The sequence below is a fragment of the Oryctolagus cuniculus genome, chromosome 5 (genome assembly GCF_964237555.1).
Source record: "Oryctolagus cuniculus chromosome 5, mOryCun1.1, whole genome shotgun sequence".
NCBI lineage: Eukaryota > Metazoa > Chordata > Mammalia > Lagomorpha > Leporidae > Oryctolagus > Oryctolagus cuniculus.
The window spans coordinates 157,383,682-157,400,042 of NC_091436.1; the positions used below are offsets into that span (position 1 = coordinate 157,383,682).

Below are 16,361 nucleotides of genomic sequence, written 5' to 3' on the forward strand. Positions count from 1 at the left end.
AGACAATGTCTGTCTCTGTGTTTGTCTCTCTGCCTTCCAAAGCAATAAAATAAATAAAACTTTTTAAAAACTGCCCTGCGTGTATCGTGTCATTAAATATTCACAAAAACTTGCAGAGCGAAGAAACATATTGTCATTTTTTTTTCTTTAGGGCTGAGGGCATTAAATCTCAAAAACACTGGCATGCTGACAGCAGGGATGTGGACTTGGTCCTCTCATGCCAGGCCTATGCTCTTGGCATGAACTATGCTGTATTCTTGCAGAAACCAGCAGTGCCCATTATATTCCACATATGTCCACACTGACTAGGAAATACACTTTACAGCACACGTTTGAAATGATGGAATATGGTAATTATCTTTATAATGGAAAGCAAAGGTAAGAGATATTCACACAACCCAACCACTCCTTCACTGTGAGCTGTGTTGTTGAAGAGCCCTACAATGAGAGGTTATTATGGAACACCTGGGTGGGTTTGGATTCTAGACTTGGGTGGCGCCATGGTTTTAATCAGAGCAGCACATGGTGGAGGAGAACAGGTGTACAAAGAGAATAGGCTACAAGGGGGAAAAGAGAATGACAACTATGCTGGGTAGCCCAGCCTTGGATGATGGGTTATTGCCTTAAATAAAAGGGGAGCATACAAGCGAGGGATAGCGTCCAATGTGGTCACGCCAATGATGTATGTCCTTGAGGATGGACAGACGTCACCACCATCTCCGCCCAGCACCCTGTTTGGTTTCCTCGGTGTCCTGTCCCAGCCTATGTCATAGCACATACTTACTGGTTACACTAACGAGTAAGCTCACGAGGACAAGGGCTTGTTCGTCCTTGCTGTATCCCCAGAGGGTAGAACAGCTTGAAATCCTACTTCATGAAAATGAATGAACGGGAAAGAGTGAGCAGCAGTGTACCTCAACCAGGAGGCCTGCTACCTACAGCAGAAATGCTCAACACAGACGAAGCGGGAAGGCAGGAGGGGAGAGTGGCAGCCGGAGTGGGTAGCACACTGAAAACCCTCCTTCTCCATCACGTCCTTGACACATTAGGGAGGTGACATGCTTTATCTTCTGCCCTAGGCCTGTCTCCACCAAGGACATTGAGTGTGTCATTTTTTGGGCAACCCAACTCTCTTATCGGAATCTGTAAACCAAAGAGAAGGCCCACAGGTTGAGAACACGGTGATGTCTACTATTCATTTTCCTACTTTTAAATAGTTTTGCATGTTTCCAAGGGATCCCTAGACTTGAAAAATGAGAGACTCCCTGACCTCGCATGTTCATTACTGGGGGGGCGGGGGGGAGGGGCAGACTTTCTTTTCTTTTTTTTTTCTTTTCTTTTTTTTTGGACGGGCAGAGTTAGACAGTGAGAGAGAGAGAGAGAGAAAGAGAAAGAGAGAGAGACATAGAGAAAGGTCTTCTTTCTGTTGGTTCACCCCCCAAATGACCGCTACAGCCAGCGCTGCGCCGATCTGAAGCCAGGAGCCAGGTGCTTCCTCTTGATCTCCCATGCGGGTGCAGGGCCCAAGCACCTGGGCCATCCTCCACTGCCCTCTCGGGCCACAGCAGAGAGCTTGACTGGAAGAGGAGCAACCCAGACAGAATCCGGTGCCCCAACTGGGACTAGAACCCGGGGTACCAGTGCCGCAGGCAGAGGATTAGCCTAGTGAGCCGCGGCGCTGGCCGACAGACTTTACTTTCAATGGTCCACAGAGAAATGAACGCCAAGCCCTCTACAGTAAGTCAGTAGTAGAAGCACTTTCTCTCCACCACTTGGTAACAGGCTGATGACTGAAGAGCTCTGTGGCCCATGTGTGGGTGGTGGGGGGGTTGCGGGTTACCAGGTCCCTTTGGAACTCTTGCAGGAAATCAGGGAAAGGTATGAGACAGAAAATTACCTTCTCTTAAATCTCTAATCTTCCTCACAACTCTTCTTTTAGGACCATTCCCCATCATTCCTAAAGACAAACACATGCCATAAAGGGATATTGCTTTCTGATGATAAATGCATTACTGGTAAAGTGGAAAGAAAGGCCATTCATCTTGTTGAAGGGCAGAGAAAATGTCCTATTTACAAACACAACACTGAAAATCAACTTGAACTTCAACGGGAACAGCTTCAGGAATTGAGTCTGCATGAGTTACGAAGAGAGTTTTTTTGGAGAGGAGAGAGAACGCGCGCCTGTTTTCCTCTTGGAGACCAAAAATGTGTGAGAAATTATGCCACCAACTGCAGTGCCCGAGGCTGTAAAATGACAGAAATAACCACTGATGCCCACGAAAATGGTTCATCAGCTTCTTTTCACGAAAGCACAGACACATTTGTCTAGCTTATCATGGCCTTGGCTGAGCCTTCTAAGAGGAGAAAGGCAACATGGGAGTTTTCATTATCTTGTTGGACTTCAGTCAGCAGGAGCTGTGCGGTCCTATACACAGTCTGGGGTACCCAGGCTTCTTGAGTAGGAAATGACTTTTGAGTTTTTCTTTATTGGCAGTACTTCTTTATTGGATTCACATGAATTTGTTCACAACCCTTTCTCTGTCCTTGCAGGGAGCAATGGCCCACATTTCTGAAATATGATATTTCACGAAGCACTTGTAAAAGGGAATGAAAAGAGAAATTAATTTTGGTGCAAACATCTGGAAATCCACACAGTTTTTGCAGAATACACAGTTCCACAAACTTCTCAAAGATTCCTTGTATGCATGGATCTCCAAATGTGTTGCCCCAAATACTGCTGTCCTAACTAGGGATGCGCCTCAGCACCCACAATTTGCTAGAAACAAGTCATTATGAATATCATCTATTCATTTCCTAAAAACATTTCCTTTAGCATTTTTTTAGAATTCTGACCTACAGAACCTTTCTGGACAATGGTTTCCAAGATCAAAGAATCTGTACCTACACATTGGGAAGGGCAGGGCTTCTATTGAAGTAAACACAGGAATTAAAGAACCAGTTCTCTTTTGCAAATGCACATCCTTTGCCATCCTCTAGGACTTCAAAAGATTTAATGGCTTATAAACTCTCATTCTAACTTCCCTCTAGCCAATTTGCTTGTTAACTGTGCAAGGGATGGGTCTTCCTGATAATGAACTGACCTTGGGTATCATGCCCCATGAAACAGCAGTTGAAACTGAAAAACAGCACAAGTGTGCAGCCCCTTAAAGGTGATAAATACAAGTGTACTTCAAAAGGTTTGTGGAAAATGGACTTAAAAAATAAGTTTAGGGGGCCAGTGCTGTGGCGTGGCAGGTAAAGCTGCCGCCTGCAGTGTTGGCATCCCATATGGACGCCGATTGAGTCCCAGCTGCTCCGCTTCTGATCCAGCTCCCTGTTATGACCTGGGAAAACAGTAGAAGATGTCCAAGTCTGTGGGCCCCTGCACCCACTTAGGAAACTGGGAGGAAGCTCCTGGCTTTGGATCGGCACAGCTCCAGCCATTGCAGCCAATTGGGGAATGAACCAGCAGATGGAAGACCTCTCTCTCTCTCTCTCTCTCTCTCTCTGCCTCTCCTTCTCTCTTAGTGTAACTCTGACTTTAAAATAAATAAATAAGTCTTTAAGAAAAAAGAGATAAGTTTAGGTGTAAGAAAAATTTGAAATCAATGCATATGTGGTATCTGCAAAAAGTTTCTGGAGAAGGCACATTATGAAAAAACTACACATGGCCAGCGCCGCGGCTCACTAGGCTTATCCTCCGCCTTGTGGCACCGGCACACCGGGTTCTAGTCCTGGTCGGGGCATCGGATTCTGTCCCGGTTGCCCCTCTTCCAGGCCAGCTCTCTGCTGTGGCCTGGGAGTGCAGTGGAGGATGGCCCAAGTGCTTGGGCCCTGCACCCCATGGGAGACCAGGAGAAGCACCTGGCTCCTGCCTTCGGATCAGTGCGGTGCGCTGGCCACGGCGGCCATTGGAGGGTGAAGCAACGGCAAAGGAAGACCTTTCTCTCTGTCTCTCTTTCTCACTATCCACTCTGCCTGTCCAAAAATAAATAAATAAATAAATTAAAAAACTACACATGGATTTCAAAAACTAATTTTGAAGATTTATTTATTTACTTGAAAGGCAGTTACAGAGAGGTAGAAAAGTAGATAGACAGATAGACAGACAGACAGATATAGATCAATCTTCCATCCTCTGGTTCACTCCAAATGGCTACAACAGCCAGTGCTGGACCAAGCTGAAGTCAGGAGACCAGAGCTCCATCTGAGACTCCCAAAGGCTGGCAGGGGCCCAAGTACTTGGGCCATTTTTTATTGTTTTCCCAGGCACATTAGAGGGAACTGGGTTGGAAGTAGAACAGCTGGACTCCAACTGGCACTCATATGGGATGCCAAAATCGCAGGCAATGGCTTAACTTGCTATGACACAACACCAATCCCTGCCCCTCACCCCAAATAATTTTGTGCCAAAATAAACTTATTGTTTAATTCTATTTTTTCCATGAACTTTTTGAAGTACCCTCATATACGCTTTAAAAAAATCAGGGGGGCATTTGGCCAAGTGGGTACTCTGGCCACATCACATATCACAGTGCTCAAATTCATTTTCCGGCTCTGGTTCCTGATTCCAGCTCCCAGCTGGAGTGAAGGCCGGGGGGCAACAGCGACACCTCAGGGAGTTGGGTTCCTGCCATCCACCTGCGAGACCTGGATTGAATTTCTGGTTCTCCATTTTGACCAGGTCCAGCCCTGGCCACTATAGGCATTTGCGGAGTGAATAAGCAGATGCAAGCTCTCTCTGCCAACAACAACAACAACAACAACAATAATAATAATACAAGAACTGACCTAAAATAAGAGGTTGGTGACTCTGGCTTCCAAGGGGCAGGGACAAATGTCTAACTAGAATTGTATCAGATATTGAAGAGAAATCAAGAGAAATTCAATATAAGAAGAGAACTGTCTCTGGAAACATAGGAAATATGCTATTTCCTATTCAAAGAACAAAACACTCAAATTCACATCAATACCCATCCACAAACAGGTAACACCCAAGTCTTCAGATTTTCACTCCTGCTGGGAACTGATTCATACGTGGTTATTATCACAGAACACCTGGTCTGCGGTGAGACATCAGAAATGCCAGCCAATGTGATAATCACGTTAGACCATTAAGGTTAAAAGACAGCCTAGGATAACCTACTTCAGGAACATAAAGCATTCTCTAGAATTTCCTCTGATCCTTGAGGCAACATGAAGAAAAGTCATTGTCACCATGAAACGTATTATCCTAGGATTATAAATTGCATTGTACTCTTTGCAAAGACTAAAAATAATCACGGGATAATAGGATTTTAGAGACTAAAGGGATGTCTTGGGGCTACCAATATACATTTCTTCTGTCCAATGTAAAAATCATTCCTTTTTCAACACTCTTGATGAGTAATAATTTCATCTTTAGTTAGTATATAAATATTGTAGGCATTGTAGGCAAAGAACAAACTCTGTACCTATATGCATCAATATTACTGTTTGCAAGGAAAGACTGCGATCGTCTACCACAATGCTGGCCATGTGGTTTCCAGGCCAATGGTTCTTAGGCTTGTCCTTATGCCCAACTACAGCCTTCTGTCATTACTCTCCTTCTCTAGGATTGATTTTCGAAGAAAACCTGCAGAATAACTTCCTCCTCTTGTTAGAAGTCTCACGCATGCATTTGGAGACACTATCACAAGCCCTTCTCTAATCTGCTAGAATGTTCTCTCATTCCCCTTCCGTCTTTGGCTGTTATTCCTCCTTTTCAGCCCTCAGCTGGAATGCAGCTATCCAGAGAAGACTACCCAGAATCCCAGACCGCGTGCTCCTGTTGTATGCTCACCTCCCACCTGCACCCTACACATACGGGCTTGTATGGTCTATGCTCCTAGTGCACTCATTTTTATTTTTTACAGATTTATTTTTATGTATTGGAAAGATGGAGTTACACACACACACACACATACACAGAGAGAGAGAGAGAGAGAGTCAGTCTTCGGTTCTGCCCAGCCTCAGCCTTTTTGGGCAACTGGAGAGCTAACCAGCAGATGGCAGCTCTCCATCTGTCTCTCTACTTCTTGAGTGCATTTTAAAAAAATTTTCATGTTTAAAATACTATGAAAAATGGCCGGTGCTACAGCTCACTAGGCTAATCCTCCGCCTGTGGTGCCAGTACCCCAGGTTCTAGTCCCGGTTGGGGCACTGGATTCTGTCCCGGTTATTCCTCGTCCAGTCCAGCTCTCTCCTGTGGCCCGGGAAGGCAGTGGAGGACGGCCCAAGTCCTTACGCCCTGCACCTGCATGGGAGACCAGGAGAAGCACCTGGCTCCTGGCTTCAGATTGGTGCAGTGCGCTGGCCGTAGCGGCCATTTAGGGGGTGAACCAACAGAAGGAAGATTTTTCTCTCTGTTTCTCTCTCACTGTCTAACTCTGCCTGTCAAAAAAAAAAAAAAAAATACTACGAAAAATGTAAATGGGGTGGTGCTGAGAAACAGGTGTGTTAAGATGAGGGTCGTTGGCCAGCGCCGCGGCTCACTAGGCTAATCCTCTGCCTGCAGCACCGGCACCCCGGGTTCTAGTCCCGGTCGGGGCGCTGGTTCTGTCCCGGTTGCTCCTCTTCCAGTCTGGCTCTCTGCTGTGGCCCGGGAAGGCAGTGGACGATGGCCCAAGTGCTTGGGCCCTGCACCTGCATGGGAGACCAGGGGGAAGCACCTGGCTCCTGGCTTCGGATCAGCGCAGCGCACCGGCCATGGTGGCCATTTGGGGGGTGAACCAAAGGAAGGAAGACCTTTCTCTCTGTCTCTCTCTCTCACTAACTCTGCCTGTCAAAAAAAAAAAAAAAAGATGAGAGTTGCAATTTTTTTAAAAAAGGGTTATTTTGTTTATTTGAAAGGCAGAGTTACAGAGAGAGAGAGAGAGACAGAGAGTCTTCTATCTGCTGGTTCACTCTCCACATGGCTGCAACAGCTGGGGTTGGGCCAAGCTGAAGTCAGGAGCCAGGAGCTTCTTGCAGGTCTCCTACGTGGGTGCAGGGGCCCAAGCACTTGGGCCATCCTCGGCTGCTTTCCCAGGTGCATTAGCAGGGAGCTGGATCAGAAGTGGAGCAGGCGGGAATTGAACAGGTGCCCATATGGGATGCCAGTGCTGCAGGTGGTGGCTTAACCTGCTACGCCACAACGCTGGTGCTGAGGGCTGCAATTTTAAACAGGGAGGTCAGGAAATATTTGAGTACAGGCCTGAGGGAGATGAGGAGAGGAGCCTCGAGGTTGTTTGTGGGAAGCGCGTTCAGAGGTTGTTTGTGGGAAGAGGGTTCAGAGAGGGGGACTAGCCAGCGCACGGCCCTCTGCCAGGAGGGGTCTCACGGTGGGAGACGAGTGGGCAAGGCAGAGAGCAGCACAGCTTGAGCAACCCTCGCTCAGAGGCTTGGGACAGACGTGCTTTGGCGCTCACATTCTGGAATACTTGCATATACATAATGAGATTCCTGGGGATGAGACCCAAGTCAAACCCTGAGATTCATTTATGTTTCATGTATGAGAGGATTTCAAAAGCTCAGAGAAAAAATGGCGTGAAAGGCTAAAGTGCATTTTCCAAGAGCTTTCTGAAGATGCCTCATGCACCTTATACATACAACCCTGTGGGGAGCAACCAAGACTAGACTAAGTTACTGGAACTGCTAAGGCTAATTCTATGCATCTGATCTCCCACCATATGGCGCTGCGAGGGAGTAAACAACTTCCACACAGCTGCCTCACCAATTCGACTAACAAGCTGCAGGAGCTGATCCTGCCCCTGATTGGAGGAGAGCAGCGTGCTTGGCGTGTGGGTAGCAGAGTTGGGATTGGCGGAAGAGGACTATAAAGGAGGAGAGAGACAACATGCAGGAGGAACATCTGAGAGCACCGGCCGACGGTGTGCCGCTCCTCCACGGAAGCAGGGGAAGTGGCGGGGGTCCCGCCCCTCTGCGGAGGCGGGGGGACCGGCAGCAAACCCAGGAAGGGCCGGGGAAAGAGAACAGCTCAGGGTCTGGTGTCGTTCCTCCGCGAGTGGGGGAGCGACACAACCCACAGTTTTACACAGCATCATTAGTGCACCTGCTTGAGCGTGACCCATCACATGAAGTCAGGTGTGGGAAATCTTCCACTTGTGGTATCATGTCAGTACTCAAGGAATTCCGTATTTTGGGGGCATTTCTGGTTCTTTGGATTGGGGATGCTCAGGCTGTAGATACCACGAGGGACAAGGGCTGGGCCAGGTGGTGGAGGTAGGCTTCCGCTCCTCGGTGAGTTGGACGACTGTGGGAATATTTTGGGCATAGTCATTAACAGCTTAATTATCTCCTCCTACCAAGTTCACATGTTGAAGTCCTACCCCCAGGACCTTAGAATGTGCCTGTATTTAGAAGTAAAATTTTTTCAAATGCTAATTAAGTTGAAACAAGTCTGTTAGGGTGGGCTCTCGCCCAACTTGAGTGATGCCCTAGAAGAGAAGGAAGACCTCGCAAGGACACAGGGAGAAGACAGCATCTGCTGACACCTCCTCATCTTAGCCGCCAGCCCCAGGCTGGGAGAGAGCAGGTTTCTGCTCTCTAAGCGCCCCAGTGCGTGGTCCCTTGTCAATGCAGCCTGGCAGCAGATAGAGTCAGGACCTGACCAGTGCACAGCACTGTCTCTCTGACTGTTGAGTTGGGGTGGGCTAAGGGACAGGAGTGGAAGCAGGAGACCAGGGAGGAGGAACTGCAGCAAACCAGGTGAACACAACAGAGGCTGAGACCCAGAGCACGCGGGAAGCGGGGCAGGGTGGTGGGGGAGAGGATGGCCAACCCTGGACATCGTCTCGATGTTGGCCAGACAAGGTTTGCTGATGACGAGACATGGACACAAGACCAAGAAAAGTGTCAAGGTGACCCCGAGTATCCGGTGTGAGCAAATGGAAGTATTTCCACAAAGCTGCCACTCATTGAGAAGGGATGTGCTTCTTTTAAGCTTAGTCCCTCAAGAATCTTCCTAACACCCCTTCAGGGTCAACGAGAATCCACATCCCACCTCCATTCTACTAACAGAAGTCTAGAGCACACAGAACTGGCCAACTGAACTACGGTCAGACAGAAAATTAGTGGCTGATCAGCCTCTCAAGTCTGAACTCCATAACTGACGCCAGCTGGCTCCCAGAGCTTACAGCACATGCCAAAAATAGAAACAAATGGAACGATACTTGAAATGGCAAAACATCAGCTCCAAACAAGATCTGGATTACCAACGGAGAGAAATGAAGGCCATCTACCGTACACGAACTGACACAAAAACACAATCTCCAAAAAGACGACCGGGAAAACCCATTTGTAGCATGGTTTGTGGAGGCACTGGACGTAAATCCCCCATGCTACATCATTTTGCTCCATGCTCACGACATTTATTGGACGCTTATTATGTGCTGTGCGACGACCTGCCTGGGGCTGATGGAATCGTGACCTCCTCAGGAACAACCCTAATGAGGCAGGTGGTGGTATTATGACCCCTGTTGTACAGGTGAGGAATGAAAAGCAAACAGAGGTGAGGGCAACACACGTAGGGTCACACAGCTAACAAGCGGCTGTGTCTGAGATCCAGACTGGCAGGCAGATTCTGGAAGCCACACGCTGTGGGGGTTGCCCTGTGACCTTGAGCAAATGCACACCTTTTAAGTTTGCTTCCACTGTTCTCTAGTCCCTCCGTTCTGCACCCAAATCGGTGAGCCAATGCTGTATATACCCACATGCCATTTCTTTACCACCACCAAGCAATCTTAGGGTAACGATTAAGAACTTCTTCCCGGGGTTGCTGCTGAGGCATTAAGCTACCGCCTGGGATGCCAGCATCCCATATTGGAGCACTAGCTTGAGTCCTGGCTGTGCCACTTCCGAGTCAGCTCCCTGGTAATGCGCCTGGGAAGGCACTGGCAGATGCTCCAAGTGCCTTGGACCCTACCACCCACTTGGGAGACTTGAATGGAGTTCCTGGCTCCTGGCTTTGGCCTGGGCCAGCCCTGCCTATTGTGACCATTTGGGAAGCAAACCAGTAGATGGAAGGAAGATCTCTCTCTCTCTCTCTTTCTCTCTCTCTCTCCCGCCCTGTCAAATAAATAATTAAATAAATAATATTAAAAAATCCTGACATTTATAAGAAAAGAACCTCTTCCTACAAATGACAACAGACTTCATTTAATCCTGGGGGAATAAGATGCTAAAAGTCCTAGAGAAGCACTTAGATAAAGGAAATGGTAGCTATCTTCAAAGATTTGCTTTTCACAGGAAAGGATAAGATTGAAATAAGGCAGGGGTGGGTGTACAACTTAGGATAAACGAAACTTTTTAAAAAAGATTTTATTTATTTGAAAGGCAGAGTTACAGAGAGAGAGGGAGACACACAGAAAGAATCTTCCATCTGCTTCCTAAATGGCCAAAAGGCAGGACAGGGTCAGGTAAAAGCCAGGAGCCAAGAGATTCATCCAGGTCTCTCACATGGATGCAGAGGCCCAAGTTCTTAGGCCATCTTGTGCTGTTTTCCCAGGAGCATTAGCAGAGAGCTGGACTGGAAGTGGAACAACTGGGATGCAAACCAGCACCCATACAGGCTGTCAGCATTGTAGGCGGTGGCTTTACCCACTACGCCACAACACTGGCCCCAAGACTTTCTTATTAGAAGGAGAGGAACTTTGCAACAGTTTGACCTTATTGGTGATGGGACAGGCAGCCACCTTGGGACTAGGGAGGTTCTTGTTCAAGCAGGACTAGAGGACAAATGGCCAAGGTCAGTCTCATGGGCAAGGGTCTGGTTGTCTAGACAGTCTTCAGGTCCCCTGCCATTATGAGACGACCATGCAGGTTCACTGACCAATCAGTCTCACATTATCTACAGCATCTGCATCGGGGTTAGCCTGCTGCCCCAATGTTCTATGAGACCTCAGGAGCAGGGACAGCACCCAGGTGGGTAGGTCCAAGCATCTTTGGAGGCAAAAAAGTCCAAGTGTTTGGTAATGTTTCTTTCTTCTTGCAGAGTTTCTGGGAGTCACTGCACATTGTCAGGAGGACAAGAATAATTCTTACTGCATGAAACTTGGTTAGTGCAAGAATAAAATCACGTTGACAGGCAACAGGGAGCATGCTTAGGTAGTACAAAGAAGGGCCAGCGTCACCTGTGTCAGCCAGTAGTTCACTAACTATACTGAACAGTGGCCTGCGACCTTGTCCTGTTCTCAGACACTTCCAAGACTGCTAGGAGATGCTGTGCATGACAAGGAAGGCCTGTCCAGTATTTATTTGTTTGGGGAGAAGTCCTCTCCTTCTCTGGGAGATTGGCCATCTTGTCAAAGTGATGTGTGCATAAATTCCCCATTGTCTTGCTTGGTTTATGAAAATAACCCATGCCCTGACACAGGGTAGGAGGTGAGGGAGACAGAGGCAGGTAATGAGGGTTGGGGGAGGCACAAACATGCATCAGACATCCTGGTCTCAGCTGCCAAGACCATAGTGGACCACTCTCCAAATCCCAACACCACCGCCCCCTTCTGGTTTGTTCTCCTAGGGTCAGGGTTGTGGCAGAGCAGGTTAAGCCGCTGCCTCTAACACTGCTATCCCATGTCAGGGCCCCAGCTGCTCTGCTTCTGATCCAGCTCCCTGCTAATGTGCCTGGCAAGGCAGCAGATGGTGACCCAAGTACTTGGGCCCCTGTCACCCATACGGGAGAGCTGGATGAAGTTTCTGGCTCCCGGCTTCAGCCTGTCCCAGTCCTGGCCATTTTAGCCATTTGGGGAATGAACCAGTGGATAGAGGGGCTCTTTCTTTTACTCTGCCTTTCAAATAAATAAAATAAGTGTTTAAATAAAAGAAAAAAAAAAGAACCTGACTCAGTGGAGGGCCAATAGACCCACCCACCGGTGTAAACTCAACTGAAATATTCTAGAAACACGCACAGATACAATGCAACTTGTTGGTTAGCACTTTTCATTGAACCTTTAACAATGGCATGTTTGAGACTGAATATATTTAGCAATATTTTATTAATGTGCTGTACTGAATATCTTTTTCAGATGATTAAATCTCATAAGAGATATAAAACCTTAGTAGGTGTACAGCAGACACGGGGGTAGGAAATTACAAGGACTGATAGCTGCCTTAGGAAAGCAGTTGGGCTACAGCAGAGAGAGTTCTGCACCAGCACCAGGAAGACCCAGGCCTGAAGTCCTGGCCCCCACCACCTAGGGCAGTGCTACACAGATGTCTAAGGCAAAGGAATAGTTCTTACTGGATGTTTCCTTTAATTTTCAATCCATCACAAATGGATGCTTTTAGAGACTATATTTTTAAAAGTCCTGAAAAGGAAGCCCTTTTAAAAAAAGATGTATTTACTTATTTATTTGAAAAGCAAAGTGACTGAGGGAGAGGGAAAGAGGAGAGAGAGATCCGTATTTCATCCTCTGGTTCACCCCCAAAATGGCCACAACACCCGAGGCTGGGCCAGGCTGCAGCCAGGAGCCTAGAGCTCCATCCGGTTCTCCCATGTGGATGGCTGGGGCCCAAGAAGTTGGGCCATTCTCTACTGCGCATTAACAGGGAGCTGGATGGGGTTCACATCAGTGCTCTGATCTGGGATGCTGGCATCGAAAGTTTTTATTTATTTATTTTTATTTTTTGAAAGTCAGAAAAAGAGGGAGAGACAAAGAGAGAGCCACTGGTGCACTCCACAGCTGGCCACAATGGCCAGGCCTGAACCAGGCCAAAGCCAAGAGCTAGGAACTTCTTGCTGGCTCCCAAGCCCTAAGATTCAGCAGCCATAAAGTTATTCTATCAAATCGCTATAGAAGTATCCAAAAGTCTGTTCCCAGTTTCTAGCACTGAGGCGGGAACAGGCAGCGTGTAGGCCGTCCTCGGAACAGGAGCAGCGGGGAACTTTCCCCACCTTTCCTTCATCCCTCTTGACTCAGTCTCCCTGGGAGGTTTGAGGATAAGTGAGACGAAGATGACGATGACGATGGCGTATGTGAAACAGACAACAAGATGCTGTCCAAATTTCAGATTGCTGCCATTCTCATGAACACTAATGGGCGTCGAAAATGCTGGCAAGGGATTAAATTAGATTTTTTTCTTTTTCTGCAGTGTGGGTAGCTGTGTGCAGAAAGCGACTCAGGATGACTAGAGCCAACAAACTTCATCTGCCAAACATGACACATGGCTGGGAGGCAGAAGCAGGGCAGGCCCCTGGGAGACGGGAAGCCTGGGGCACCTCGCTCTGGCTTTCTGCCATCATGGATCCCTTGGGCCCTGAGGACCCCAACTTTCTCACTGGTAGGACTCAGTGGACAGCAGTCTCCCCATGGGACATGCATCTAGGGCCCCAGGTCAGACCCAGCCGCATGGTCAGACTGAAACCTTCTCTCCTTGTTACGTCAAGGAGCACAGTTGTGGCACCTGCCCTGGTGCCATATTGGGAAATCCCAGCTGAATTCTGGGCACAAGGCAGTGTGATGGAATTTCATTTTTAAAAACTTTTAAACTATTTTTTAAGAATTTATTTTTACTTGAGAGGTAGAGAGAGAACGGGAGAGAAAGGGAGGGAGGGAGAGAGGGAGAGAGAGAGAGAGAGAGAGAGAGAGAGAGAGATGGAGACAGCTCCCATCTGCTGGTTTACTCTCTAAATGACCACAAGATGGTACCGGTCTGGGGTCAAAGCTGGAAGTCAGGAACTTGGTCCAGGTCTCCCATGTGTGTGGCAGAGAGCCAATCACTTAGGCCATCACCTGCTGCCTCCCAGGGGGTGCATGTTAGCAGGAAGCTGAAGCCAGGAGCTACAGCGGATGTTGAGCCCAGGCCATCTGAGACAGGATGCTGATATCTTAACTGCTAGGCCAAATGCCCAGCCTGTTGTTGGGTATCTGGACATACACACATGCGTGCACACAGATGATTCAGAGCCAGTACGAGATAAGACCCCAGAGGTGTCCCCTTCCCACATCACCCGGAAATGCTAGGAGGTGAAGATTCTCATGAACGGTGGGCTGCACTAGTGGGTGCCAATCATTCGAGGCTCCCACCTCCTCCATCTGCAGGAATGGGGGCATCCTTCCTCTGGGATGCAGCCTTCCGCTTCCCCTACTTTATATTCATGTTGTCTTGTGAAGATCATCATGGGAACACACACACACACATTACGGAATAAGCAGTGTTGAACGCTATGAAATATATAAGTGTTTTCCTCTTATTTCCCCACCCACACCAGGGGTAACCCCTATCAAAGATCCTGAGTACATCTCTTCCAAAAATGTTAATGTTTATAGGAACGCATGCTTGTATGTGCGTATCTACCCAGGCGTGGTTATACGTGTTATTCTTCCTTTTTGATAAATGTGATTATTCTATATTTTGGCAACATTATTTGTTTCTTCCACACTGTCCCTGAGTTTCAGATTTTGGTCTGATTTGACCATTTTTTCCCCCTCCTGTGCAGATGAACCCTTTTATATGCTTCTCAATCACAATCCAAGCCTCCAAACCCCACCCCAGCCAGCCTCCTGCTCCCCTCCGCCCACCCTCCGCCCTCCCTGCCCCCCCCTACCCTCCCTGTCCCTGCCCCGCCCCGCCTCACCCCCTGTCCACGCCCCCCCCCCCCCCCCCCCCCCCGTACCTTTCCAGCCTCTGCATGGTCATGGCCAGCGTTTTGTTCAGTTCCTCTATCATCCTGAAGCCAGAGGAGTGCATGGGGAGGGAGCCAGTGGAGGAGGGCAGGTGCTGGCCGTGGCTGCCGTACTGCAGCTGGTGCTGGATCTGCGAGGGCAGGACCGTGTGGTGGTGCTGGGCCACGCCCTGCTGGCCGCTCTTCTGGGCTGTGTAGGACGCCAGGGAGAGCTCCGGCCCCGCCACGGGCATACAGATCATGACTTTCTTTGGAGGTAGCGGAGGCGACAGTTTCACTGGCAGACAAGGCAATTTCACAGGGGCGCCAGGATCTGCGGGAGGAGGAGGAGGGCGAGAGGCAGAGGTGAGTCTGCGGGCATCAGAAGAAACGCGGGAGCACCACGCGGGCCCAGGCCCGCTGAGCCAGGCCCCTTAGATACAGCAGTGAGACTGGCGGCCAGAGCTGCTCAGCCGGCGGCCACCAACCGCTGTCTCCTGCTGGAGGCACTCCGGGCCAGAAGGAACCTCAGAATGCCCGGGGCCGCAGGTGTGAGTGGGAACTGTGCAGACCGAGAGGGAGGTGGCGGGAAGGGGCCGGGGATGATCTCTTCTGCTTCTGCAAACCCAAGGGCTATCGAAGACACCTTTTCCAGAATCCACCATGATGTCTGGAAGTTGGCTACTGCCCAGAGAACGTTCAGCTGATGTTTTCCAAAAGGCACGAGGTTAGAGAAGACGCCAGCCCCGGGCTCAAGTCCACTAACAGCATTATCCCTCTGCAAGTGGGAATGCTGTCAACCGCAATGCTCTCATCTGTCCCTGGAGGGCAGGGGCTTTAGGACCATCAGCTGCCCAAGAGCCTGGCTCCGGTGCAGGGGCTGGGGCTGGGGCTGGGGCCCTTCGAACAGGAAGGAGGCCCCCTCAGGGTGCTGTGGGGCTGATGGAACCTGTTGGCCCCACAGTGGTGCCACTGAAGCTTCCCGGAGATGCTCCCCGTGTAGGGGAGAGAGAATGTTTCAAATCTGAGGTTCCCATTCAGATTTTAGAAAACCTGCATACTTACAGAGAGATATTTTGGGGATGGGACCCAGGTCTAAATGCAACACTCATTTGTGTCTCACACGCACTTTATACGAGGGGCCCCCAGGAAGTCTGTGGAAGGGGCCTGTGCCGTGGCTCAGCAGACTAAGCTGCCTCCTGTGATGACAGCAGACCACGTGAGCGCTGGTTTGAATCCTGGCTGCTCGCTTTTGAGCAGGTTCCCTGGGGAAGCAGCAGAAGACTGTCCAAGTGCTTGGGCCCCTGCCGCCCCTGTGGGAGACCCAGATGGAGCTCCAGGCTCCTGGCTTTGGGCTGGCCCAGCCCCAGCTGTTGTGGCCATTTGATGAGTGAACCAGCAGGTGGAAGATCTCTCTGTCTCTGCCTGTTTTTCTGTCACTCTGCCTTTCAAATAAACAGATACATTAAAAAAATTGTGGAAAACAGAATTAAAATTATGAATTTATGCATTTTGAAGCAGAAATATCTTGAAATCCAAGCACAATGTTCATAATTACACATTCTCTCTATATTCTGAAAAAAAAATCTTTGCACCTAAATCTATTTTACACCAAAATAAACTCATACTTAAAAACTTTTTTTAACTTAAAAATTTATTTATTTATCTAAAGGCAGAGTGACAGAGGGAGAGGGAAGGGAAAAAAGATGTCTTCCATCCATTGGCTCACTTCCCCAGG

At 48.8% G+C, this 16,361-nt stretch overlaps 1 protein-coding gene across 15 annotated transcripts in view; it reads right to left on the reverse strand.

Annotated features, from left to right (window-relative positions):
• Nucleotides 1–16,361, reverse strand: part of PHACTR1 (phosphatase and actin regulator 1) — a 582,572-nt gene that overhangs the window by 59,046 nt on the left and 507,165 nt on the right. For all 15 annotated transcript variants that reach the window (XM_051855839.2, XM_051855837.2, XM_051855844.2 and 12 more), the window contains one exon: nucleotides 14,636–14,957. In XM_051855839.2, coding sequence (XP_051711799.1) covers nucleotides 14,636–14,957 — 322 coding nt within the window. The remainder of the gene's footprint in view (nucleotides 1–14,635; nucleotides 14,958–16,361) is intronic.